The 27,588-nt window shown below is 45.7% G+C and overlaps 1 protein-coding gene across 1 annotated transcript; it reads right to left on the bottom strand.

Moving 5' to 3' along the window:
- Positions 1–657: 657 nt before the first annotated feature.
- HHEX (hematopoietically expressed homeobox) lies at positions 658–14,799 on the bottom strand. Its single transcript, XM_007429961.3, has 4 exons — positions 14,266–14,799; positions 7,099–7,277; positions 5,583–5,633; positions 658–4,662 (listed from the first exon to the last, which is right to left on the bottom strand). The coding sequence occupies exons 1-4, from the start codon at positions 14,624–14,626 to the stop codon at positions 4,429–4,431; spliced, it is 825 nt and encodes a 274-aa protein (XP_007430023.2). The 5' UTR covers positions 14,627–14,799; the 3' UTR covers positions 658–4,428.
- Positions 14,800–27,588: the final 12,789 nt, after the last annotated feature.

Here is a 27,588-nt window from a genome sequence, read left to right as displayed (position 1 = left end):
TACACATTTACAGTGAAATATTCTGGTTTTATAACATCTAGCATGCAAGTGTCCTCTTTCTTAAGTTTTTCTCCAAAATGCAGTAATGTTTCAGGAGAAGTGGTCTTCTTACAAACTTTTGAAAACGTGGACTTAAAGAAACATTAAATGCTAAATTAAATAAGGTTCTCATACTGCAGTCTTTTCTACTGTGGCCTGAACAGATACTCTGGAGAGTGCTAAATTAAGGAAGAGAGCCAGTTGAGTGAACTGATTAAAAGCACCAGAAGAAACTAGAAGACCATGAGTTCTAGTCCTGTCTTGGGTATGACGTCAGCTGGGTACCTTTGAGCCAGCCCCTCTCTCTCAGCCCTAGGAATGAGGCAAGGGCAAACCACTTTTGCAAATGTTGCCAAGAAAACCGCAGGGACTAGTCCAGGCAGTCACTAGGAGTCAACACTGACTCGAAGGCACACTCTCACTAAAAATTGAGGAACGCTGATTTACTGAGCCCAAAGCTTGTTATCTCTAAATTCCTTTCTCAAACTCCTTCTGCAGCAGTGTTTCTCAACCAGAATTCCCCAGCTAGCAATACATACTTTCTTTTGAACATACTTGGAAGTCATCTATTACAATAGTCCATAAAATGCATGGCTGATTACTTAAGCATATTACTAATTGCCCGGGGTGGGCACTGGCCCAGTTTTATTTCACAAGTTAATCCAAAAGTATTGATATGATTCTCTGTTAAACAAAATAAAAATGTAACAACTACACAACAGAAACAGCAGCAGGAGGGATAAAAACACAGTATTTCTCGTCTTACTCTATGGCTATGGCCATATAACATGCTACGTTTCTGTAGCAAGTTAAGAGGAATAAGTGCATTGTAATCTTACTCCCTATTGCAGATGATCCTTTAAGCTGAAAGCGCAGGTGTTCAGTACAAGTCATGATGTCATGCATATCATCTTTGTGCAAATGATGTGAACAACGTTCTGCATCATTCGTGTGATATCGTGATGCAGACAGTGTCACTTGCCACCTGCCCACGGTTGCAAGTTTTAATTCAAGTTATACATATCACATCAACACATTCTTGGTTTGCAGAAATTAGAATTTGAACTAATGACTAGCCTTTATTTCCAATTCCAGTTCTTGCAAACCAACAATTGTGGCTACTACAAATCTGAACAACACACATAGCCTCAGATAAACTTAGGAACTTCGTTAAAGGGTCACCCTATCCAGACAGTAGGTGAGAAGATGACAGTGTACATAACCATGTTGATATGTTACAAAGGCTTAGGATTTTGTACATAGTCTGGAATCTATGTCTAGAACATGAAGGCTTACAGTTTTTTGAATTCCAAGAACTTGGAGCTACTAAACATAAAACAGTAAACCTTCACTTCTTGCCCACACCTTTTGCTCTGCATAGTAGATTTCCTTCTATTTTATTTTATTCACTGTACAACAGGTACAAAGAGATGCAGACTTTTCGTTTTCATGTGACAGACAAAGCACTGCTTGACAATTCAAGATTGAATTTTTGCTAATGTTGAGCAGCTGTCATATTTGGGATGGGGAGGATGCGTATTGCTGAGCTAAGCCACGAATCAGGAGCGGGCAAACTTTAAGCAGTGAGGCCCCATCTCAGCCCCCAACTTTTTGGATGACTGCAGGAGGCTGCCCGGTAACAAGATTTTTTTTCAGTCCCTTTTTTGGTGTTTGGAGGGGGGCTTAAGAGTAGGAATATGGACAGGAGAACTCTGAAAACCAAACTGCTCTATTCTTGCTCTTAAACCCCCCTGAAACAAAAGAATGGCCTGTTTTTTAGGCAATGAGAATTGGCAGCCTCCAGGAGGCAAACTACTCCTATTTCTAGCTTCTGCTACCCTAACTTTCTCAAATGGCTCAAAACTGTAGGCAGAAAAATTGCCTAATTTTAGAGCATGATTTCAGAACATGTTAGTGGGTTGGGAACTTTTTAATAGGGAAAATGGGCAGAGTTTGCCTCCTACTCCATTCCCACCCTGTATTTCGGAGGGGGGAAAACTGCACCACTGAAAATTCCTATTCTGCCACCAAATTTCAGCAGTGCAATTCCAAGGCATGGGGAGGCTGCAAAAGGAGTGCTGGGCCCCCACATGCAGTGCACCACCAATGGGGACCATTTGCAGGATGCAGGTTGTTTACCTTGGCCATAGAACCATAGTTTAAAAACTGTGGTTCACACAACTCACAGTGGTCCCAGGGCCATATGCAATCTCTTTTTTTGCAGTCCCCTTCAATCAAGATGCCAGAATTCATGGGCATAATTGCCATGTGTAAATGTTTTATGGCTTAGCAGTATCACTTGGTCAAGGCAACTCCTAAATGCATTTGCCACAAATTTCTCTCCAACATCTTTCTATCTATCCATAAGATAGTTTCATAATCTTCAACTAGGTATGGATTTTGCTTGCAGCCTGCCTGAGAATTCCATCACTGCTGGGTAGAAGTTGAAAAATCATTCCAGAAGAAGGGAATGGCAAACCATTTCAGTAACATTGCCTAGAAACCTGCATGGGTGCAGTTAGCAGAATAAAATTCAACTTGAGGATACCTTCTTTCTGAGCCAGACTCTCTAAAATGCAGAGCAAATAGGTCCAGGCAGGAGAGAGGTAACAGACCATCACATTTACAAAGGCAATCTCATTAAAGTTTTCATGTAGACATTTCTTAGCCTTAGTAGTGCACATGGCTCCTTCTGACCCTCAAAACGTAATTAGCACGCAAGCTCTACTTAAACACAACAGATCCTTATATAAAAACGATTAGCAGAACGTAAAGGGCAAGTAACCTAATGCATTAAAATTTTTAGTCCCCATCCTTATGAACATACAGATGCACATATATACGCATACATATAAGAACATTTTAAAAATGCATTAAAATGAACTGTTTACTGTAGTTTTTTTAAAAAATGGTCTGCGATTTTATATACATCTGGGAAATAAATCCCACTAAACATAATGGGGCTTATGTCTGAGTAGACAAGTTTAAAACTATAATAGTGTTAGTTGAAAAGACAGCAACCTGGTGGAGGTGCACAGTAATACAGTATTTCCTTTGTACTGTCCTCTGTAGCCTTCCTTAATCTGGTGCCCATCAGATGTCTTGGGCTATAGAAGTGGTTTAGGGACAGTTGTCGCTATAGGCCAACACATCTGGAGAGTAGCAGGTTGGGGAAAGCTAAGTTAGTGTCTGTTGGTCTCTGGCATTCTTTGGCCATTGTTTACTGAAACTATACAACATGTAAACTATGCTATAAAAACCACACTGGCTGTGTTAATGTAACATTCTAAGCCACAAATAAGTAGGCAAACCCAGCCAGGATTTTGAACATGCTCTAATGATCTGGATCATACACGACATTATAGTATGACTTATGATCACACTAAGCTAAAAGGAAACATACTACATTATGTCTTGGTGAATACATCCTTCCCACGATTCTCTCTTGTTCCTGAGCCAGAATACACAGCTAGAATCTTTTCATACAATCTGGATCCATAGTTCATTCTAAGGCATGTTTTTAGCCATGGGTTCTTGAATAACTACAGTGGCTTGATTTACATAAAAAACAAACCCACAAACTATGATCTACAAACCAAAAACCCACATTATGACTAAGCATGATGAGTGAACATAACCATAAAGCTCCTCCCTTCCACCCATGGACTTCAATCTCCACAGACTGATGAGTGTGGATATTATAGCCCAATGCACAGTTCCTTAGATCACTCGTATCTCAAATCAACCCATTCTCGTTGCAGAAAATATGCCAAAATGAAGTTCCTTTTCCTTCTCCCACTGTTATTCCTATTATTTAAGAACTTGCTACACACCTAGTAAATGTCTCTTACATTGTTTTCCATACATCAGGGAAGGTTATTTTAATGGAATGTGCTATTCCACTCTGTTTTCATGAAGGACATTCCCATGACCCATGCAAAACTTCGATTTCATTCTGCATTCCACTACATTCGTGACATCTTTGCGAAAGGATGCATCCCAAGAACTAAAATTCTCCTTGAGACATCAGAAAATTCCTTTTTCATGTTTTCTCTCCCTGTTGTGATTGTTTTTTTCTGTGGACTAAGGATCTTCGTGTTTGAATTCATGGAGGAGAATGCAGCATTCTGGGGTAGGATATAAAATCAATCCCAATACAAATATAGGAATGGAAATGGACTCCCTTCCAGTCATGAAGGGATCTACTCCTTTATCAAATGGATTGTCTGAACAAACACAATGACAATTATTTACAAAGTTTGTTATTCCTTCCCTCTCTTTCCCTCCAACTGAAAGAGAAGGGACAAACCCTTTCTTTTGTAGCACTGATTTTTTTGTCAAGTCAGTTCCTCTTAAAGTGCAAACAGAGGGAAAGTCCATCTTCAAGTGCTACAGATGGGGACTATTGAAATAGCCTTTGTCCCCCTCAATGTCCACCTCTTGATCTGAATCATCTGAGATGTCTGAATCCAACTCTTCCTGGGAGACAGGTGAGGGGGTATATTGTGGTCTGGTTGGAGAAGCTCCCTTATCCAGCTCAGGACTCAAACAACTTTCTTGTTTGGAACTCTGAAGACTTTCTCCACTTTCTGACTCTTCTTTTTTGTTGACTTGAGGGGTCTCCTGAGAACAAACACAGAAGTCACAGAATCAAGGCTACTTGATGAGAAAGCCAATCTCTTCCTTACTGCAGTGGCTATTTCAAACTTCTTTTGGCCAGCACAGAAGTCTAATTTTCTCAATTGAGCCGCTCATTCTTTAATAAAACAGTAGCTAGACATGAGCTACACATCTACCTGACTTTGACTGATCTCAAAAAGATAAGCAGGACTAGATCTGTTAATATTTGTATGAGAGATCAACATCTATAGAGCTATAAATTTAACTGTGAGTTTGGAAATAATGGCTGAGAAGATGAATTGTCAAAGACAAAAGGGTGAAAGGTAATCCATCAAAATTAGGCAAATTAGATTTTACATTGGTTCTGTTCCACGGAAATCAACTAGAGCAGATAGTTTCAAAGTTAAGAAACTATATCTTAACCACTGTGTGAATCCCACACAAAAGAAATCATACTGACATTGTATAATGTGCTTGGTTTGATTTTGATAAAACAGGCTATATGTGCATAACCATTGTGGTTATAAACCACATTTTACAGCTTATCACGATGTGTGAACTCAGCCACTATGATTCAGTCATCAATGCATGGTTAAAACAAGACATCATGGCTTAGAATAATGTGTGAAGCCAGGGAATGTGTTAACTGCATGTAAACAGAGAGCACACGTGTATCTTCTAGCATAGGAAACTGCCAACAATATCTAGACGTGGTTGGAAAAAGCTTTGGTCTTGCCACAATTTTTGCAAAACCAAACATGTTGCTGTGATTCAGGAGCTTTTGAGATCCAATGTTCCTGAATGCCATTTTTCCTCTTAAGCAAACTGAGACAATTAAGCAGTCCCTGTGATTCTGATCAACTTCAAATACAGGAACCTGGGGAAAGCTAGTAAGATTCAAAATCAGAAAACATCACCCTTACCTGCTTTAGGCGCCTCCATTTTGCCCGCCGATTTTGGAACCATGTTTTAACCTAGATGATATAAGGTGGGAGAGAAAGAGGCTTAATAGGAGAAAAACATGGGGGGAAAAACCCTCTAAATTTCAATCCTACACAAGCTTAACTGCCTACAGATGAATAGGCCTGAGATGCTCATCAGAATTAAACAGGGGCACTGCCATAAAAGTCTACTAGACAGTCTAGTCTACTAGATCTTTTTTTAATAATAATAATCAGATTTAAGGGGGGGGAAGCTAATTCAAATGTAACTTCTGAACCAACCTGTCTACAGGAAGTCCACCCTGTAAAGCCAAACATGCCTATTTAAGAACCTGACAAGGGGAGCCACTGTCATATTGTTTCAGGCCCCTAAAAGGGCAGAACAAGAAGGTTTGGAAGCAATGAAGTCCACTTACAGGCTCTCCACACACACACCCGCCACCCATTCTGTTCCCAAATCCAGAGACTTTCTCCAGCAAGAGAAAAGAGCTCATCAGATGGAGTGACAGTGAGGTCTAACTGTAATTGCATTGATCCTACGCTGAGAGGACGCAGCTATGTTCCAACTGATTAAAGCGCACCAGTGGGCTTCTATGAGGCCTGCAGAAAGCAGGTAGCATTTGTAGAATTTGGGAGTAACTCCTCTGATATCCAGTTTTCTGATGAACAAGCAGTGGGTTGAATGTGATCCATAGTGGATCCTCTAAAGCTCTCCAAATTTTTGATTCACACCTCATCAGTAAAAAAAAAAATAGCATGCACTTCAACATGTGTATGTTTACTTATTTATAAATTAAATACTACTACTATACTAACGTATTATAGATACATAACCCCCCCAAATTACATAAATTTGGTATATTCTTTATACTTAATATAAAGTATTCATACAGCTTAACTTCTTTCTTTTTGCTTTAGATCAGCAGTTCTCAAAGTGTGGTCTGGGAGCCCCTGGGGGTCCCCAAGACCCTTTAAGGGTCCACAAGGTCAAATATTTAACATTTCTCACTTTTAATTTCTGTACAGTACATACGGATAGATACAACCCACATAAACCAAAGCTCTTTGGGGTCTACAATCATTTTTAAGAATGTAAACGGGTCCTGAAACCAAAATGTTTGGGAACCACTGCTTTAAATGAAAAATAGACATAAATTCTAATGTTTTCTTCCCACACCTCAGTGGATCATATTGTGCAGCTTTGGGACGCATGTACCCCACTTTAGAGGCCACCGCTCTAAAACGAGGGGGGGGCATCAAGCTTTCGGGAATCCCATGCACGACCAAGGCAGGCGCGCATTCCTCAGACGGCGCAGGCACCGCGCGCAGAGACTTCCACCGGCCTCGGCCCAAAGGCAGGTGCCTCTTCGCGGGAGAAGGAGCCTTCGGTCCCGCTACTACGTGGCTGCCTCCGAAGCTCGCGGGAGACCCCCGCTTCCCCGAATTCAGTTTTGGCGGGAGAAGGGCGACCGAGCGTGGTCCCGCCCCCCCTCCTCACCTGCCTCTCGCTGAGCTGCAGCATCTTAGCCAGGCGCTTCCGTTCCGGCGGAGAGAGGTATTTTTGCGTCTCGAACTTCTTCTCCAGCTCGATGGTTTGGTCGTTGGAAAACCGCACTTGGCCTCCTTTCCGCTTGTGCAGCGGCCTCTGCATGAAGGGGCTCCAGAGTAGCGGCTTTCCTGCAAGAGACGCACCGGGGCGGGTCAGGGAGCGCCGGACGGGCGCACTTTTCCCGCTATGGACCTACGCCTTCCCGTCCCAGACCCTCACTTGTCTACTCCGGAGTACTTCCCTTCCCTTGGCTAAACTCGGAAAAAGCGCTCGTTCATAATTCCGCTGATCGTTAATCCCGAAAAAACGAGCCAACCCCAGTCCCCCCGCCCAGTTCGGTTACTTCAGAGTTGGGGGAACCGGCAGCCTGCAAAGCGGGGCGCGGAGATGGGAAGTTCTCTGCCTGCGCTATTTGGCGCCGTCCCGAGGTGACCGTCAAGGAAGCGGCCGAGATTCGAGCGTTTCGTTGATAAATCGCTCCGTAAGAAGAGCGTGGAGTGGCAGAGATGTCGCTCTTCTTCCCTTTACGGGCTTCTTTCAAAAGGTGTTTAAACAGCATTAAAATCCTCACCTGGCCACAGATGTGTCATGACAAACACATGCGCGTTGGGAAGGGTCTGGTCGGAGCTCTGCAAACATTACCGCTCGGGTAACAAATATTTCCCATTTTTATCTTCTTTCAGGCGGGTATATTGGGAATATTTAATCAGTACACCAGCGAGGCTTGCGGTACCTTAAACGCTGAGAAAACTGAAGACTACAGACGGGAAGAGAATCGCTTATTTTGCTGCCAAGTGGGCTGTTTCCCAGTCGAACGGGGAGCCCCCGTTTCGCCAAAAACATTTTGGCAGAAACAAACTACACGGTGAGGGGTCCCCTTTCCTTTCCCAGACCTAAAATTCGCTTTTGGGCCCAACTGCAGTCCAGGCCTTACTGCGCGATCCCACGCAGGTCTTGTGAATTCCAAGCCCCATTCTGCCAATATCTACTAGGAGGGTGTATTCGCGCAAACCCCTGTTACTTTACTCGTAATTTACTCAATCCAGCTGTATGATTTGAAGGACACCCTGAAGCAGGACGATATACAATAGGCCAAAGCGTGCTTGGTTAATATATGGTTGGGGGCGTCCCGAGAAGACTGCCGTGTTCCAGTATGGTTTGGGGGAGGCAACCTACTTCCCTCCACGTGCTTCAGCTCCCATCAGCCCCAGGCAGTTTGAAAGGGCAAGGGATCGTGGGAGTTGTAGTGTAAATCAGTCGAGCTGGGGGGGCTTCCTTTCAACAGGTGGAGCATCGCGCTGTCCCTTTAATGCCCAGAGACAGCGGGTGGGTTAGGTTTCGAGGGAGGCTCGCACCAAACCCTCAAAGCAGTTTTGGAGGCACTGAACCCCCGAACTGAACTGATGGCGATTGGCTTTATTCATACGATCAACTCGCAGTCATGAAACATAGGTTACCAAGCAAAAGGGTCGGGTTCCCACCACAGGCGAAACCCACAGCAAACAATAGCTCTCAACCCCGCCACCCTCCTAAAATCGTAACCCCACCCCACCCAGTTAAGAAGCAAGTCAGCTGATTTAGACGGGCAACTAGACTCCTCTAAAGGACAGCTGGTTGTTAATAAGGACTAAAGACCCGATCTGCCGGGGGTGGGGTGGGGTGGGGTGGCAGCCGGACCGAGTCAGCCCGGCTCTCTCTCCTGCCAGCCTTCGCTCTCCCCTTCTGACGTGCGCCAGCGGGCAGAAGACCCTGGAAGCAGGCCGCAGTGGGCGAGGGCAACATTTCCGCCAATGTGTTTCCTGTTGGTGCATCAAAAGGAGAAGAAAGAGCCGAGCTTTCTCCCTGCAGCTCGTTCATGGCCCCAAGCCCCGGGCACCAACTTGGAAGGCAAGAGTGGCGCCGCCGCCGCCGCCGCCCTCCCCGCGCTGAAAAGACGCGACCCAGACCTCCTCTCCCGCCTGCTCCTCCTGGACCAGACCAGGCCTTCTCTGGCCTGCTGGTCGCCCTCTGCCGAACTCCCACCCTCTCGGGTTATTCTCATTCTTTGGTCCTTGGAGGTGCACTACTCCTAAACATGGAGGTTTCGTTGAGCGCTCGCGGCTAACAGCTATCGAGAGGTCTATTCCCCAAGCGTATTGATCTCGTTTTATCAGCGGGCAGATAGGTTCGCGAAGGGGGCAGGATTCTGTTTTCTTTCATGATCAAGCGACCTGAAACCTGCCGAGGCACATTCTGTAGCGTCCCGATTTGATTGGAAGCTTTAGCGGTTCTCGGTCCGAAGGTACCCTTTTAAGGGGACGGTCCAAAAGGGGTTTTACCGCCCACCTGGCCGCCTCTGGCTCTCGATTCAAGCCATCGAAACCTCTGATCATCAACTCAGACAGACACGTTCTGTAGCAATAATCTCCTAAAGCAATTTTGCCCCGAGTGACTTGGAGCCATTCAATACACATCGCGGATCAGCTTCGCCCCTTTAGATTTATAGAGAAAAAAAGGAGGGGAGGGAAGCCGCCACCATCCTCCTAATTTTATTTGGTCCCACTGGCTCGAACAACGAAGTTTAATTTGAAAATTATATGCTCCCCCGGCCTACTAGAATATATGTAAGTAAAAAATAAAATTCTATTTGTCTTTTTAAAGTTATGCTGGCAATTGGGATAGAAGAGGCAGAACAGCTTTTTTCTTTCTTTCTTTCTTTTTCTTTCTTTCTTTTTCTTTCTTTTTCTTTCTTTCTTTTTCTCTCTTTTCTTTCTTTCTCTTTCTCTCTTTCTCTCTTTTTCTTTCTTTTCTCTTTCTTTCTTTCATTGGCACAGAGCTTCAAGACACTCAATGCCTGCATGAGAACTGGAATCTTATAAACCATGTGGATTTAGGGGCCTGTGGACTGTATCTCTAGAGGATTTTATCCAGTGAACATAAAATGAGTGCAGCAAGGTTACTGTTCCTGTTTTACTAATTTCCTCACAGAAACAACTACTTCGGCAGGGATATCCAACTGGCTTCTGCTTACTTTCCACCGCTTTAGACAGCAATCATATATCCCCCTTCTCGCAGGCATAAGATCGCTCCCCACCCCATTTCTCTGGCAATTGGCTCTTGTGTCAAAACGTGGTGGCAACCTCAGTGATTCTCTTGAAATTGCTGGAAATGCCCCAGCAAAAAGTTAGACGGTTTATTCAGAAGTGACACTATTTTTAAATTCGTGGGATTTTCCTCGGTCTCAACGAGTAGAATGCCAGGCTAAAATCCCACAGTTGTAATGTGCATCCTTAACTGAAAACCTTATAGTTGGAAATGAAACTGAATTGGATCAGCCAGGCTCTGGTTTTCAGATTAAAAGGAAGGGAGGAGATTTATTTCCAAATAATGTAAGCCAGGGTGTACATCAACAAAGTAATAAAAATCAAAAAGAGCAATAATATTTGTTACAGAAGATCCAATATCCATAGAATGTCCAACATATTTTCGTATATAATTCCTACAATAATCTTACATATCTATGAGTGGAATTTATAATGAAAAGGCAAAATATATACACAGACATTTTATATTTGCAAATACTTAAGATACGTTTATGTGGATGTAAATTGATTCAGAAAAAGAAAAAAAGTGTGTGGTCAAATATAATTCATGCAGTGTCTTTCCCCAGAAGAGCCTCTTGGATAAGCCACAAAACTTTGTTAAATTATCTCTATCTGGAACAAATCTAGTTAATCAATCCTCCTTATCAACTACATGTATTGGACAGGAGGAAACAAAGTGAAAAAATTTAGCCTTGGAATCAAACACACTTAGGGACAAAATCCCATTAAAATTCATGGATGTTTTTTGTCCATAGCAAATGTGCTTTGCTGTTTTATCGTTAGAAATAATTAAAATACTTGTGTGTGAAAAGTGAATGGTAACTGGGAGCAAATCCTTATTACTCAGTCTCTGTTTTCAATCTGGGCAAGATTGGGAAAAAGAGGAGGCTGGTTCAGATCCTCATGCCCCAGACAGCCTTGAGGTGAGCTGCAATCCAACAGATAATTCTGGAGAGAATTCACATATTTTCTGTATATGAAATGGTCATCCCCTCTTCACAAACTGCCCTGCAAGGCAGGCGGTTTATGTTGCATACGATGGAGTTTATTCTGAATAAAGCTTCTGTCCTTTCAGGGAAACTGAAATTGTTGTTCCCAAGCTAAATCCGCAAGGGAACGCCATAGGAAGACAACCCCCCAGAAATCCGAATCCCGAGGCAGACATCTTTGGAGATTAGATTCCCTGGAAGTCATACTTCTGATTAACTTAACCTCTGTTTACTCAACATAATGTTCTGGTTTCCAGGATGCCCTGAACTAATCGACCAACATGCTGGGCTAAACTGTGGTTGCCTAATCTGTGTCTCATACCCAGCCATTCTTTTTTTACAAGATTTATATGTAAGTCCACTCAGAAGTAAGTCCCATCGGGCGAGTGGAATCGGGTGCCACTTTCCAGTTCCTAATCCGCACCTGTTCAGTGGGCTCCCCCCCGTGGGGGTGGTAGAGGCTGTTTCAATTAAGCACTTCCACTTCAGGGGCACTTACTCCTCCTGAGTCTAAGGGCGGTGGGTTGCCATCTCCGTTTACAACTCCGGCCAAGCTCCAAAGCGGCCAGGAAGCCACGAAAATTTGCAGTGCCCCCGCCTCCCTTTGGTAGCCTTTGAGGTGCCCCCCCCCCAAACTCGTGGAGGCGTGAAGCTCTTGAGATGTTCCTGGGAGGAAAATGACATTGAGGCGGCAGCAGAAAGACGACAGTCCGGCACCTCCTGAAGTCTCCCCGGAGTGGGGTGGAACTGACTGCGGAGTAAACAGGCCAGGGATCCCGCGGGCGCGCCAGAAGGCCGAGCAGGCGCCTTTCAAAGGGTCTGTCTCCCCCTCTCTCCCCCCCTTAGGTTTTGGGTTTCTGTCTGTCCCCACGCCTTTGAAAATGCAGCATTGTTGTTTGCGACAGGCATTCAGCAATTTTGGTGCAAACAGCCTTTTTCTTTTCTTTTCTTGAAAGGAAGCAACGAGTTATTTTAGCTGTCATAAAGCTCCATCCCACACAGAGGAAATGAACAATATCAGAAAAACGGATCCGGGCTATCAGAAGCCGAGTGTTTCCTGAATGTGTCTGTATTGAGGATGTCGATAAAATAATCAGCAGCGTGCACGGCTCCCGGAGACGAGCCAGCTCCGGGCGGCCAGGAAAATACTTTACAGCTTCTGAAACCAGATTTGCTCCTATCAAGAGCTCAAGATATCCTGTATGAACGGAAAGGGGTCAGGCAACCTCGCTCAGACGGCACGAACCGACTCCTACGGCCAAGCCGGCGACTCGCAAAGACGCGAGGTCGAACCGGGCCGGGGGTTGGGCCAAGAGATCCAAGGAAACCCGGGATTGGTATTTTCCAATTGTTCTGGGATCCCAGCTTCCAGAATTCCCAGGCGGGCATGGGCGTTGGAGTCCTAGCGCATCAGCCACCCGTGTTCCCTGGGATTCGCACAAGACGCTTATCCGCGAGTAACGGAAGCACCGCCGCTTTCTTAATTAAGCCAAGTTTCCGACCTTGCCTGACCGATTGACTTCTATGCTAACTACAGAAGCTGGAATCCTGTGTCAAACTAGACTAAAATAGGGGTGCCGTATAGTTTAATGGGCCGTAGGAACACCGCGGGAAGACGGTGGGAACACACACACACACACACACACACACACACACACACCCGCCGCCGCTTCAAAGCCAGGTGATTTGTTTTTCAGGAAAAGGGGCTGAAATGCAGAGGATTCGGGGACAATGGATGTGGTTCCGAGTCTAGAATAACTCCGGGGCCCCAGATTCTTCCTAGGAATGTAGACGCGTCCAAGATAAAGTTCAATAATTAAATGATCTGATCGACGGCTGTTTTTAGTTACTGTTTTTCAAGGTACGAAAAGTGATAAAATACGCTCCTCTTTCGATGTTTCCAGGGGCTCCCCATTACTGGATCCTAATTTTGGGGGGTGGGGATGCCGCGGAGAAAAAAATTATATGGGCACAGGTCCGCGAAGATCAAAGTGCGCGTAACGTAGGAAGCTAACGCAGATCTTTCCCACCGCATCCACACTCACGGCCCCCTCCCAGCCCTCACTCACTTCGCCCTCCATCCCAGCCTCTGCGTGTAGCTTATCTGGTCGCCCCCGTGACGCCGACTTCCGAGGAAACCCGGACAGGGGAAGAGCGCGGTGGACGTTTTGGGACGCAACTCATTTGCTCATTCAACGAAGCCGATTTCCCAGCAAAGCCGTCAGGAGAAGAGCCGGCTGGAAAGGAAAACCAGGCCGAGATAACCCACCTTCAGCGCTCCAGCAGAGCCTCGCTACTCGCTGGACGGTTACTATTCGTGGCCCAAATAAAGCAAAAACAACAGCACTATGCTTTCTGCGTGTTTCTCACCAGCTCAGAGGTCACCGCGTCCCTCGGCTGAAACCACAGACAAGCAAATGACAAGGCGATCGTGGCTGCAGAGCCTCGCGCGCATTTGCTTGTCCAGGCCCGGACTCCCGTCCACCGGATTATAAACTGAGCCACTTTTGGTCTTCAACGGGCTATCAAAGCTGGCTCCGGTTCAGACGGCCTCACAACTCGCGGGCTGGGATGCCGATTACTTGACGACGACGCCTCCCCCCCCCCGATGAATTAGTCCGGAATGACGGGCGGCACTTCATTCGCGGGCGCAAGTGAAAAGTGACAAACCGCTGAAGCTGATGGGCTCCTGCGGGGTTTGGAACAGGCTGGGCGTTGCTTGTTACTCCTACTTAAACAAAACAAAACAAAACGCTTTATCTGAGGACTTATTTTACGGCCACCTTTTAAGAAAACGTTTCAAGACCCTCAGCGAATCGCCCCCAAGGCGGAGCAATGGCTCTGATTCCGGAGCGCCAGAGGTCTCAGAAATCAGGCGAGCCCGTGGACCTGGAGGCCGGGCGGGCTCTTGCCAAAGCCGCGGAGAGAGGGGCGGCGCTCCGCTTCCCCCTTATTCCTGAGCCGGCTAGCCGGATCCAGGCGCCTGCCCTCGGCTGCGCTTCCCCCTCCCTCCCGTTTCCCGGGCCGCTGGTCGCGAGACTTACCCAGAGGGTCGTGGCGGAGGAGGGCGTGCGAGTAATCGCCGACCGCGCGAGGAAACGGGTAGAGCGGCGCCCCGGGCGCAGCGCCGTAGGGGCCACTCCCGTAGGTGGCGGCAGTCAGGGGGTGCGAGAAGGCCGGGTGGATCGGCGTCGGCTCGTAAATGGGAGTCCGGTAGGAAGCCACCAGGCTGGTGAAGGACGAATTGGGCGACGGCAGGGTGGGCGGCGGCGGCCCCGGCGGCCCCGGCGCCCCCCTGCCCAGGATGTCGTCGATGTAGAAGGGCGTCGGGTGTACCGGCTGCAGCAGCGGTGTGGGCGCGTACAGAGGGGGCAGAGCGGCGGACCCGGACGGCTGGTACTGCATGGCTGGTCTGGCAGAGCCGGGAGCCTTCCTGCGCTCGGGCTTCGGGCCCCGGCCCGTCTTCCTTCGCCGGGACCCGCCGCTGATTTCCCCGAAGCAGGCAAGCCGAGGGGCCCCAGCCGCCTTCCGCACAACAGGTTTCAATCTGGGAGCTCCGCTGGGCAGCGCCGCTTCCTGCCCGGCCGGTGTCAACCAATGAGGCCTCTGGTGAAGAGGCCGGCCACGCCCACCGGCCACGCCCACCCATCCCCTCGTCTTTCTTCTGTCCCGCGGCGTCAATCCACAGCCACGGACGGAACCGCTGCCCGGCGACTCCGCAGGGAACCCGCGGGGGGCGGGGAGTCGCCTTACAGCAATGTCCTTATAATGTGGTCCTAGGACCCCTGGGGGTCCCCGTAGACCCTCTCGGGGGGCGGCGAAATCAAAATTATTTGCCAGCCTATGCTGAAAAATAATACAGTATTAAAATCCCAACAATCGTGAGAAGCGGTAGCGGCAATGAATGCGTCAGTTTTACTTTTAAATATCGATAAATACAACCTGTCCAAACAAAAACTCTTTTGGAGTCCTCCATTAAAAAGTAGGAAGGGGTCCTGAGGAAAAAAAATGTTTAAGAAACACTGCCCTACAGGATTGCCCAGTTCCACCCCTGAAATACTCCTGAACTGGTTCTGATTGCTAGCAAAAGAGGTCTTCTTCCTACTCCCCCCACCCCACCTGCCATGCCCCAATATAGAGAGTTGAGCAAAGCCCCCTTGGTTAAAGGCAGAGAGACATGGCTGGGTTCTGTCAATCAACTTTACTTAACCCATTGCAAAACCATCTCCTGCATTTTTTCAAAACTAGAGAGGTGTGAGGGTCCCACCAAGAATAGGGATGCTCTAGGGCAGTCTTCTTCAACCTTGGCAGCTTTCAGATGTGTGGACTTCAACTCCCAGAATTCCCCAGACTTCAACTCCCAGAATTGGCAGCCATCTGAAAGCTGCCGAGGTTGAAAAAGACTGCTCTAGACACACACAGAGTGCGCTTAGCTACTACAAACCAATAACTCTCATCTTCTGTTTCTCTCAGATGCCTTTTTCAAAAGCAGACATCCCTACTTAGACCTGTTGAACTGCCCTTCCCATACTTCCCAGTTTACAGAGCAGGATTATGGCCGCTGTTCCTGAACAAATCTGGATGGCACTCAGGTTGGGAAGGGTGGCTTGATGTGTTGGAGGCAAAGGTTGAAGGACAATGGGGTAGCTTCCTGGTAAGCCTACATTTAAATCTTTGGGCCTTTGGGAGCCTTCTTTCTCACAACCCAATTACTGTGGTTAAGTTCATCACGGTTCACCAGCCCAAGTTTCTGAGTTTACACTAAACTAAGCACTGGGTTGGGTTTTCACAGGCTAAAACCCAGTTGAGCACAGTTCTGCTCAGAGGATGCATTCACACAAAAGCCTTAACTTATTTACAGTATTAACCCATTCCCTGGGTTCACACAATATACAGTACAGTTAAGTTAACACTAACCAAGCATGTTGTGCTAATGCAGTGTTGTTCAAACTTGGCCACTTTAAGATGAGTGGACTTCAACTCCCAGAATTCCCCAGCCAGCCATGAAGTCCACTCATCTTAAAGTGGCCAAGTTTGGACAACACTATGCTAATGTGTTTGCTAAATGATGATGATTTATTAAATTTATATGCCACCTGAGTCCAGACGACTTTGGGCAGTTAGACCTTTAACTGACCTGTGTACGCATGTGAACACACTCATCGTGCCTTACAAATACAGTCTGTCTGTCTGTCTTTCTTGTACCTGAAATTTGGCCTCAGAATTTGGCTTTAATCCTTGAATTCACCCAGAGCTATTTGATCTCCTAGCAGGCAATGATGCCACTGAGCACAGATGGTCTGATAACACACAGCCAGGAATCAAAGCTCTCTCTTTTCTAATCTTCCTCTAGCTGCAGCCTTCCCAGTGTGTTGGAACACAGCTTAGAGCTGCTAGAACTGGGCTGTAAAAATCCAGATAACAGCAAAGAAGGACAGAAAACTCTACCTCTTGGAGGTCATCTAACAGGCATCCAGATTTTCACAGGCTAGATAAGTTGTAGTCTGATGCAACTGAAGGTTCTCCAGGTCAGGAAATGCAGGCTTCTGGGCCACTCAGATTCTTCTTTGGGAGAAAGAGGTGCACGTTGGCTTGGAAGCCCCACTAGCAGAATTCAGCAGAACCTTGAATTAGTCTTCATTAAGATTAGGTTTGCTAGGCAGGACTACCTCTAAGATACTCCACCCAATTTTCTGGTTCACGCAGCTAGCCACACAAAATGGGGTGGGGTTTACCCAGCATGTTAGGTAAAGAGGTGGCTGGTGTGGGATTCAGGGTGTGGTGGGAACTAATTCGCTCTCAAATAAGTCTGCCTGAAGATCTCCTTTTAGCACTGGGACAAAACAAAAGGGTTCCAGTGCGTATAAACAAGGAGCAAACCCCACCCTCACTTGCACTGATGATGTTACCTAGTTGGGTAACGAAACATCTGCAAACAAACAACCAAGCTCAGGGAGCACCAAGGATGCCACATTTCAACCCTGAGCTCCATTTATTCTCTTCTATTGGAAAAGGGTTCCTTTCAGCTTTTTCAGCATTGGCATTTGGAGGAGTTAAGGGACCAAAGGGGTGCGTTTTCTTTCATTTTAGTCATAACCCCCCACCTGACTTTCTGTGCAGCCCTTGACATGCCATGCAAAGCTTGATGAAGTCCTCAGGTTGACTGAAGTTGGGTTCTCCTGCGCTGGGGACTAGGTGTATCTTTCCTGCCAGTGGCTAGCTTCCAAACATTCAAACACAAGATCTACCCACAAGCCATTTTTTCCTGCACTGGAAACCCTTCCTCTTAACCTGTTCTCCTTTGGGCTTCACAAGGGGAAAGGGTGTTCCTAATTCCAGGAAAACAAGAAGGGTGCTCTGCAGGCACTCAGAGGCAAGTTTGTCCTTCTTGTTCTCTGGCTGCGCGTGCAACACATATAAAAAAGAGGCAGAGCTTCCATCACACTGTCATGGCACTATGTTGATTGTTTTGATCACACTGCTGGATGTCCCCTCCCCAGCCTTTGGGGCAAGGGAGAGTATTGGGCAGCAGACACTGGGCCTGACTTCTATCATTGCTCCCCTATACGTGGGGGACCTGCAACCAAATAAGCACTTGGCTTGCTATTACTTGAAAGTTGGGTTGGGGGACCAAACAAATTAGATGGAAGCAGGGGTGGGGGGAGCATTTCTGAGATCTCAGCAGCCTCCTCCTAGTGGCACTGGGCCAGTGTTTCTCAACCATGGCCGTTTGAAGATGTATGGACTTCAACTCCCAGAGATCTCAGCAGCCTCCTCCTAGGCACTGGGCCAGTGTTTCTCAACCATGGCCGTTTGAAGATGTATGGACTTCAACTCCCAGAATTCCTGAGCCAGCCATGCTGGCTCGGGAATTCTGGAAGTTGAAGTCCATACATCTTCAAATGGCCAAGGTTGAGAAACACTGCACTGGGCTTTTGAAAGCAAGCAAAAAGGCCACCCATCTGTGACCCAGCATGTTCCAAATGTCTTTCAGAAGAAGAAGGTGTACAGGGTGCCAGGGATACCCCTGCATTTTTGAGAATCACACTAGATAGTGTGAGTTCAAAACCCAAACCTTCACCCTTTTCTCTAAAACAATTGTTTGGAATTTGATGGGTCTCCCTCCCAACTCAACCAGGCTCAAAGTACCTTGATCTGAAGGAATCTGGCCTGTGTTACAGCTGGTAGGTCTCAACTCAAAAGACTGTTTCCTCTTGATGTGCTAGGCTGTGACCTGTCTGGTTTGTGCTTAGCATGGTGCCTGAAACAGTGATTGTGGTTAGTGAAGCAAACCTACCCCAATGGGAAACCCACTTTTCTGGGCCTGATCCACAATCAGACTAAGCCCTAACCCAGAGTTTATAATCCATAGTAGCAAGGCTCACCCAACACATGGAGCCCAAACCAAATAAACCATATTACTGCTTAGTGTGAAGTGTGAACATAGCCAAAGATACATGGTGTCTAGCCAGCTTCGTTCAAGGATAAGAAGGAGCTTTTCACCTAAATGGCTTTTTCCTCTTCTGTCCCTTTTAAAAAGCCACTCTTTCCATTGACTGAATTAGTTTGCAACCCCAGCAGATTAGCAAAGGAGAATCACCCTCCCTTAATGCCCTGTCTTCTTCCCCAAGTCTTTGTTTCTTGAAAAATCATGCCTCAGAAGGCAGAGGAGGTAACAATCCCCTGTATCTCTCTGTAGCCCAGTGTTTCTCAATCTTGGCAACCTGAAGATGTGTGGACTTCAACTCCCAGAATTCCCCAGCCAGCAAGGCTAGCTAGGGTATTCTGGGAGTTGAAGTCCACACATCTTCAGGCTGCCAAGGTTGAGAAACACTGCTCTAGCCTCTTCTATGGCCATTTTCTCACTAGTGATTTCAAGGGCATCACAACAGGGGGGTCTGCAGGAAGTGATGAAAAAAGACAAGAGGACAACTGCAATGGTGCAATCAAACCTTGGCCTGTTTTCTATGCGCATGGTGTGCGGGATGCACATAAAAAATGGGCAGAGCTTGATTCACACCTTCAAGGTCACCCTCTTGACTTTTTCACCGCACCTTGTGGGCACCCCTGCATTGCAGGGAGTGAAAAAAGTCAAGAGGGTGGCCAGAACTGGGTGATCGCCTCACTCCTTTTTCTAAGCAGTGTTTTCCCCACTACCACGGATGCGTGGTTTTATGCCACCACCAACAATGTGGTAATATGCAGCCTGCCTTCATAACTGTTCTATCAGTAGGGGACCCAGGGTAGCTTTGAGATGGTGGATCAGGACTTGGGAAAGCCAGATTCAAAGCCATCTTCAGCCACAGAAGTTTGCCGGGTGACTTTGGGCCAGTCAATTTCTTTCACCCAAACCTACCTCACAGGGTTGTTGTTGGGGAAAAACTGGAGGGGGAATGCTCTGCCTTGTGTTTCTGGGGGGAGGAAGTCACATTTCCTTTGAGGCAAACTTGATTCCTGATGACCATCACGGACACATTTGTGCCAAGTTCTTGGCATGAAATATGAGTGGTTTGCTGCCTTCGAGGATTTGTTTTATTTTCCAGCCTAGCAAAGAGACCTGGAAAGTCCTGGTGGTGCTCTGTCCAGCGACTGCCAATGTCGGTGCTGCCATCTGCCGACAAAGACAGGAAAGGGAGAGAATCCACCAATCCACCTTTCCTCAGCCAAGGCCTCGGGAAACAGATGACTGCTGCGGAACGGGCTCTATGAGCTTCTTCTTGCTCCGTTCCCCCACCGCACGCCCTCCCGCCGCCGCAGTTCCCGCCTAAATCCACCCCTCTCTCTTTACGTCCTTTAAGACCGAGCGCGCGCGTTTTCCCCCCGCCTTCCTTTTGCTCTGGAAGCGCCGCTCGATTTACGTAGTGCGCAGACCATAACACGCCCCCGCGTCGGAGCCGGACCTCCCTCCGTACCAGTGTTTCTCAACCTCAGCGACTCTAAGATGCGTGGACTTCAACTCCCAGAATTCTCCAGCCAGCATGGCTGGCTGGGGAATTCTGGGAGTTGAAGTCCACGCATCTTAAAGTGGCCAGGGTTGAGAAACACCGCGTCTATACTCTCCTCCGTAGCGGGAAACACAGGGAGAAAAGGGACCCAAGGGCGGCGGGCGGTCGCAGCCCCCGCGGAGAAGTTAGAACAAATGGACGCGGGAAGAGGCGATGGCTGTACGCAGGCCGAACTGGAAGGGACGTTCAGTCCCTTTTCAAATCACGCCTTCCTGGGCAGCTGCGCGAAAAGATCGGTTTCCGGGCTGCCCAGAATAAAAATGCGTTTTAATTTCACCGCCGCTGCAGCCCGCCCCTTTCCCGCGATCTCTTTTTTGTCGTTCCAGAAGTTCGAATCCGACTAATTCCAACTTAAAGCTAGGCCATTTATAATATCATTCCCGTAAGTTTTACACGGGACTGTCTGATTCTTTGGTACAGCCTGTAGGGATTCCCCAAATTTGGTGGTTTTGGCCCTCCTTACCGATTCTGCTAATGCATCCTCATCATTTTGTCTTTAAACACGACTCATAAAATTGAACAGTTGTGATTTTTTTAATAGACTGCTTGGAGTTTCAATATTCCCGCTCTGCTGGATAATCAAACTAATAAAAGGACATGAGATTTTAATTATTTTCTGGTTGAAATAAAACTTCCTCATCCCCCCCCCTTCTTTCTTCTGTTTAATGTGGGAGAACATATGTTTCATTCTGCAGCTTCTAAGATCACCTTCCTCAGGTGGACACCTCTGCATAATTGAATACTAATTCAATATTTGAACCACAAATTCTATAATTCTTGGCTACGAATTATGGGAGTTATAATCCATCGGTCTGTAGGGCACCAGGTTAGAAAAGCTGTTTTAAAGGAATCAGAGAATAATACAAAAGAAAGCTTGAAGGAAAATGGAGCAATCAGGACAGATAAGCCATTGAAATGTAAAGTTTGCAGAGCATCCTTTTTTGGGAATAGAGACGCAAAGAAAAGAGAAATGTTTGTAAATCGAAAAAGATTGAAATTCAAACCTTGGAACCCCATGACACTCTCTTGCTTCTAAAAAAAAAGTAAAAATAAATTCAAAATGTTAAAAAAAACGATTGATAACCTCCATAATGGGAAACAGTAGACTATTATGCAATCGTTATATAGATTTCTGGCTCAGGTCTTATTTTATGCACTTGCCACCTGGGAGTAAGTTACCGTGTATAGGACAAATGAAGATTCATAGGATGGTGCTATATTAGTGGCGGGTTGGTGCCCTTGCAGACAGATTGGATTGAAACTCCTATCATCCTCAACCTGAGAAACCTGTAGTTCAAGCTGCTGAGATGAAAGACAGACAAACACAGGTGAGTCAAGCTCAGCTCTGAGTCCTGGAGTCCGCATGGACAGGCCTATATAGTTTTCAGGGCACCAATGTGGAATTGGCTTTCCATTGCCTACTTCAAGGATTTTTTTAGACTTCCCAGTCTAGCCTACAATGCTAGAATTTCCTAGTGTCTCCCATCCAAATACTAACCAGGACTGACCCTGCTAATCATTTTGAGATTAGTCAAGCTCAACTATTATCTCTCACATATTTTTTTCCTAGTGTTACTATTCCTTTAACAAATAGTGTGTTACAATTACCGCAATTGCGTGGGCTCACACAACATGTTAAACTGGGGTTTAGAAGCCCAGGTGGCTGAGCTTCTACAATCAGTCAAGCAAAGACCAACCAATCATTACTGAGCCTGCTGTTTCCACTACAGTTGTCCTTTTGTTGCTTTCTGCAGAAAGAAAGAAGAAACTGGTAGATTTGGGCAAGTGCAGGGTAAGCAAAATAAGCAGAGTTATCATCTACCATTCCAAATATACAACAAGAATCTGGATCACACTAACTTGGGGACTAAAGGCTCTAAACCAGTATTTTTCAGCATGCTGGCTGGGCAATTCTGGGAGTTGAAGTCTACACATCTTAAAGTCACCAAGGTTGAGAAACACTGCTGTAAACTTTCAAAAAAGGAGGGTGAAAGAGTTTGTTTGTTCTTTACAAATCAATGGCCATTCTTTCAAGACAGTCTTTTTTACATATTTATAGAGTAGTATGTCAGTTTATCTGTTAAGATCATTTTAGCTGCAGCTCAGGGGCCTCTGTCAAAAAAAGGAAGACTCTTATCTTTGCTGTTTAGGTCCTATCTTGTCCAGAGACTGGCTCCCTTCCTTTCCAGAGCAAACAATCCACCTGACTGGGTGGTGCCAACTCATCTTGTTGACTTTCTCCTATAATTGCTGGTTTATCAGCTTTGCTCCTTAAACACCCCAATCTACCTCAAATTGAAAGCAGAAGAAACGAAGGCACAGGTGTGTGCTCATGTGCACGGACCACAGTGGCAAAATGATCAAATAACTGGGCAGCTTAATTGGAATAGGTGGACCATATTTCTCCTTCTGATCAGAGAACTTTCCTGTTAAGATGGGGGATTTGTGAAAGTATTGCCTAAGAGATCGGGTCAATTATGAGATAGTTCTACTCCTTTGGGACAAAAAGGCTCTCTTGCATCAGCTTTTTTTCTTCTTTTTTCTATCACTCATACAAATGATGGCCAAAGGTGAATGCCAGGCCTTAGTAGTTCAATGCCCAATACTTACACACAAGGAAGGTAGTATACTTGATGATGGGGAGGGGGACACTTGCAAAAGTAAAAAAAAAGGCGAAAAACCCAGTGAGATTATTACCACTCCGCCAGCCCAAGGAGGCTCACAGAAGGTATACTGTACAAAAAAAAAGACACAGAAAAGTAGCCAAACAGAATAGAATTCAACCTGCTACATGTTTCCTGTCTATTTCCAGTTACATGGAATTTTTGAATGGCTGAATATTCCCCATGAAGATCAATTGCAAATCGTGCCTCTGGAATAAGCTACAAGTGGCTGGGTTCGTGCAACAGACTAAGCTAAAATCAGACAATCCATGTTATGACTTAGTGCAGCCTCTTAACCCAGTCAATAACTGTCTCTGGCATCCATGTGAGTGAGCCAAGGTCTAATATCTTGAAGACATTCAGATTCAAATGCCTTCATTGGCTGCTAATGTACCACCCAGGAGTAACTCCCAATGAAGTACACAGGGAAATAAAACTGACTTTCCAATGCAGTGTTAGTCAAAGGATGTTATCAGCGTCTCTAGCAATAGATCCCAAACAAGCAGAACTTTCCAGGCCACTGATGGCTACAATGGAGTTGTTGCCTGCTTTGCTCTGGCTGGCATGTGCTCTCCTGGGAAGATCTCCTTTCCTTGGGGATGTGGGTGACCTCTTGTGGTAGGTTGTACAGTGATAAAGTGAGGCCAGATACTGTTCCTTTGGTTCAGTTTGGAAGAATGCCTAATCAGAAAATGTTTTCCAGAAGCAGAAATGAGCAATTGGCCATCTTCCCCAGAACTGGACAGCCTAGAAGAAGCTTAGAAAGTCCACTGGGGGAACAGAATACATAAATTTGCACAACCCTTTGCTGCTAAGAAGACTGTAAAACAAAAGCTTCTAGCTAGTTAACTTCAAGGGTGAAATGAGAGTTTTAATTACATAACAATTAACCAAATATCCCTCTTATCAGAGGGGAAAGGTGTTAAGTTACAGTCACTTAGTGTGTGCACATCCCATCCGCAAAGGGTCCTCTAAAGCTTGCCTTGCTAAAGATGCCTATTATTTTCTCCCTATCTAAACAAAGCTCTGGGTTGTGAATAGTTTCACACCTGGGCTGAGTCAGGATCTTAAACAGGTGCTTTCACAAACTCGAACAGATGTTAACTTTAAGAATATATTTACAGCAGTGTTTTTCTGAGACATATGCAATGGGCTTGCCTCACTATTATATCTTTTTGGTACGCCTTTCATACATTTATCAATATGGGATTGGGAGAGCCATACGCTTTAAAGATGTGAATGAGATTTTGAATTATATCCCCTACATTTGGAATTTATCACCTGATTAACTTTTGGCTCAGATTTGTCCTGGAACACCATCAACAAAATGAGTGTGACAAACTCATTGTCCCCAATCTTTCTTTGATCACAGGGCCTTGTAGGGTGTCTGCATTGTGTTGCTATGGATGGGCTGAAGTACTAAGACCTAGTATCCTGGCTTCAGCTGTCTCTCTCCATCAGTTTTGTCTTGGCTGTTGTCCCTCCACAGGCAGATATCACAGTTAGCTACATCCTGTCTATACCCTATCCACTAACTGAGTCTTAGCGTATTGCCCTTGGGATGAGCATAAGCCAAGCTAAGTAGCTTTCTGCAGTATTGGACAGGAACAGTTAACTATGTGGCTCACATTCTTGCTATGTCCCTTGAGAAAGAATTCTTGAAACAAGGTCTTCCTCCCTGAGATACCGGATCCTGCCAGGTGGTGGCAGCATTTTCCCCACCATCTCCTGGACCTTGTTTTAGGTCTTCCTTCTGTGACTTAGATCATCCTTCTGGGCTTTCTGGAAGGCCTAAGAACCCATACCAATAGGCAGTTTAAGTGTCATAAACAATACCAATGTAGGAGGCAGCGCAACACTTTCTGGCTCGTTATATGGATATTACGATGTCCAGTGTGGGTCAAAATGGCTGCCAAGACTGCAAGATTGAAACCCTAAAACTTTTTTATGTGTATGGTATGATACACTTAAAAAAGGGGGCACGTGTCAGCCCTTTGAGGGAGACCAGGTCAGGAAACAGACACCACAAGAAATACTAGACCTCTACTTTATTGATATAGGCTGTAATAACAGAATCTGTAAAGCCTTCCAGAGTTTCTCTTTCCTTACCGCTTATACCCAAGAGAGTCAAAGCTGGCCAATCTTGAGTTCCTTTCTCATTTCCTCCTGTCTTTCTGGGCTAAGTTGATGTTTTGTTAAGGCTGCTGTATATTTCTGGTACTTCTCTACAGCACAGCTTTGATCTCACAGTTGCAGGTACTACCTTGACCCCTTCCTCCATGGACAATCCTGGTGGTTATATCTTACACATTGGTTTGGATCAATATTGTCCAAAGTTGGCCACTTTAAGATGAGTGGACTTCAACTCCCAGAATTCCCCAGCCAGCATGGGGGCCACTCATCTTAAAGTGGCCAACTTTGGACAACACTTAGATGTTCAACTTTTTTAAGGTCATTTACATTTCCAATTTTTTTTTTTAAATCATGAAGTATATATTTGCCTACATATATTATGCTACAAAGTTCTGACCAGAACCACACGGGGGGACCTAGTGAATGACCTGCAGAGAGCTGGGACCAAAGTAACAAAGGCTACCATCAGTAACACACTACGCCGCCAGGGACTCAAATCCTGCAGTGCCAGATGTGTCCCCCTGCTTAAGCCAGTACATGTCCGGGCCCATCTGAAGTTTGCTAGAGAGCATTTGGATGATCCAGAAGAGGATTGGGAGAATGTCATATGGTCAGATGAAACCAAAGTAGAACGTTTTGGTCTAAACTCAACTTGTTGTGTTTGGAGGAGAGAGAATGCTGAGTTGCATCCAAAGAACACCATACCTACTGTGAAGCATGGGGGTGGAAACATCATGCTTTGGGGCTGTTTTTCTGCAAAGGGACCAGGACGACTGATCCGTGTAAAGGAAAGAATGAATGGGGCCATGTATCATGAGATTTTGAGTGAACACCTCCTTCCATCAGCAAGGGCATTGAAGATGAAACATGGCTGGGTCTTTCAGCATGACAATGATCCCAAACACACCACCCGGGCAACGAAGGAGTGGCTTCGTAAGAAGCATTTCAAGGTCCTGGAGTGGCCTAGCCAGTCTCCAGATCTCAACCCCATGGAAAACCTTTGGAGGGAGTTGAAAGTCCGTGTTGCCCAGCGACAGCCCCAAAACATCACTGCTCTAGAGGAGATCTGCATGGAGGAATGGGCCAAAATACCAGCAACAGTGTGTGAAAACCTTGTGAAGACTTACAGAAAACGTTTGACTTCTGTCATTGCCAACAAAGGATATATAACAAAGTATTGAGATGAACTTTTGATATTGACCAAATACTTATTTTCCACCATGATTTGCAAATAAATTCTTTAAAAATCAGACAATGTGATTTTCTGGATTTTTTTCCCCATTTTGTCTCTCATAGTTGAGGTATACCTATGATGAAAATTACAGGCCTCTCTCATCTTTTTAAGTGGGAGAACTTGCACAATTGGTGGCTGACTAAATACTTTTTTGCCGCACTGTATGTTCTTATTTCCCTCTAGTTATGGTCATGGGAATGGTCTTTACTGGATCCACATAGTGTTGCAATAAACACACCAAAGTTAGTATATATTACTCCAGTTATACTATCACCTTAAAATGCTGGCTGGGTTACCTCATTTTCCTAAAGCAGAGTTTGTTAGCTTGATTCACACAGCACACTAAGACTTAAGGCATGGCTTTCATATCATCACAGTGGCTGATTCATATACTGGAATAATACAGTGTTTCTCAACTTTGGCAGCTTTAGGTTGTGTGGACTTCAACTCCCAGAATTCCCCAGCCAACACATCTTAAAGTTGCCAAGGCTGAGAAACACTGGACTAACGTGTGCACAATCCTAACCAGTGTACATGTCCCTTCAGAGTATGTGATCCCCCAGTCTAGCATTCAGTGGCTGAATTTATACACATTTCATTTGGCCATAAATGCTTGATTTTGGCTTAGTGCATTGTATAATACCACCCACTGTAGTTTATGAAAAGGGTGGGAAACTGTGGCCCTATGGCTCTCTGTTTGGAATCCCTGGGCCCCCATGGGGACAGACAAGTCAGGAATTTTCATTTTGGGGTGCATTTAAGGCAGAAAACAAGTACCTTAAATGTCCACTTCCCAAACAAACAAAAAAAAAAAAGGTTCAAAAGTTTCAACCTTGTCCCCTCTGATGATATGTAGGCCTCTGACCACGTTCCCCAAGCAAAGCGGAATGACAGAATTTAGTCTTTTGGCCCAAAAAAGGTTTAATTCAATGCATGGTATGAATCTAGCATTGTAATGGCTTATTCAACAAACTAAGCTAAAAGTACTCAGTAAGTCAACCAGACACTATTTTTTAAGCATTATGGATAGTACATGAGCAATCTTCCCTAATCTTGTATCATCCAAATGTATTGCTCTCTAATTCTCATATTACAGCTATAGGTGTTCCAGCTGGGGATGATGGCAACGTTGAGCATATCTGCAGGGTGTCAGATTGGGGATGATTGTAGTAGGAAGGAAAGAGTTTGACCTTCCTTCCTACCACAAGATAATGAAGGAACTCTTAATGTGGTGACCAAGTACATTGCTCAAAGGCATCCTTGACTGATGATGATGATGATGGTGCCGTCAAGTCATTGTTGGCTCTTAGTGACCACATAGATAGTTAGATT

This window comes from Python bivittatus, unplaced genomic scaffold (assembly GCF_059951505.1).
Source record: "Python bivittatus isolate LINGU-HERP-01145 unplaced genomic scaffold, Pbiv_v1 ctg000780_np1212, whole genome shotgun sequence".
Classification (NCBI taxonomy): Eukaryota; Metazoa; Chordata; class Lepidosauria; order Squamata; family Pythonidae; genus Python; species Python bivittatus.
This window is presented reverse-complemented; position numbering and strand designations above follow the sequence as displayed.

What these genes read in the sequence shown, in the direction of transcription:
- HHEX (XM_007429961.3), bottom strand. Translation starts at nt 14,626, where the DNA reads ATGCAGTACCAGCCGTCCGGGTCCGCCGCTCTGCCCCCTCTGTACGCG. An exon ending in CCTCCGCCACGACCCTCTGG is followed by an intron (nt 7,278 to 14,265) that starts GTAAGTCTCGCG and finishes CGTCTCTTGCAG; the next exon opens with GAAAGCCGCTACTCTGGAGC. An exon ending in AATGGAGGCGCCTAAAGCAG is followed by an intron (nt 4,663 to 5,582) that starts GTAAGGGTGATG and finishes GTTTGTTCTCAG; the next exon opens with GAGACCCCTCAAGTCAACAA.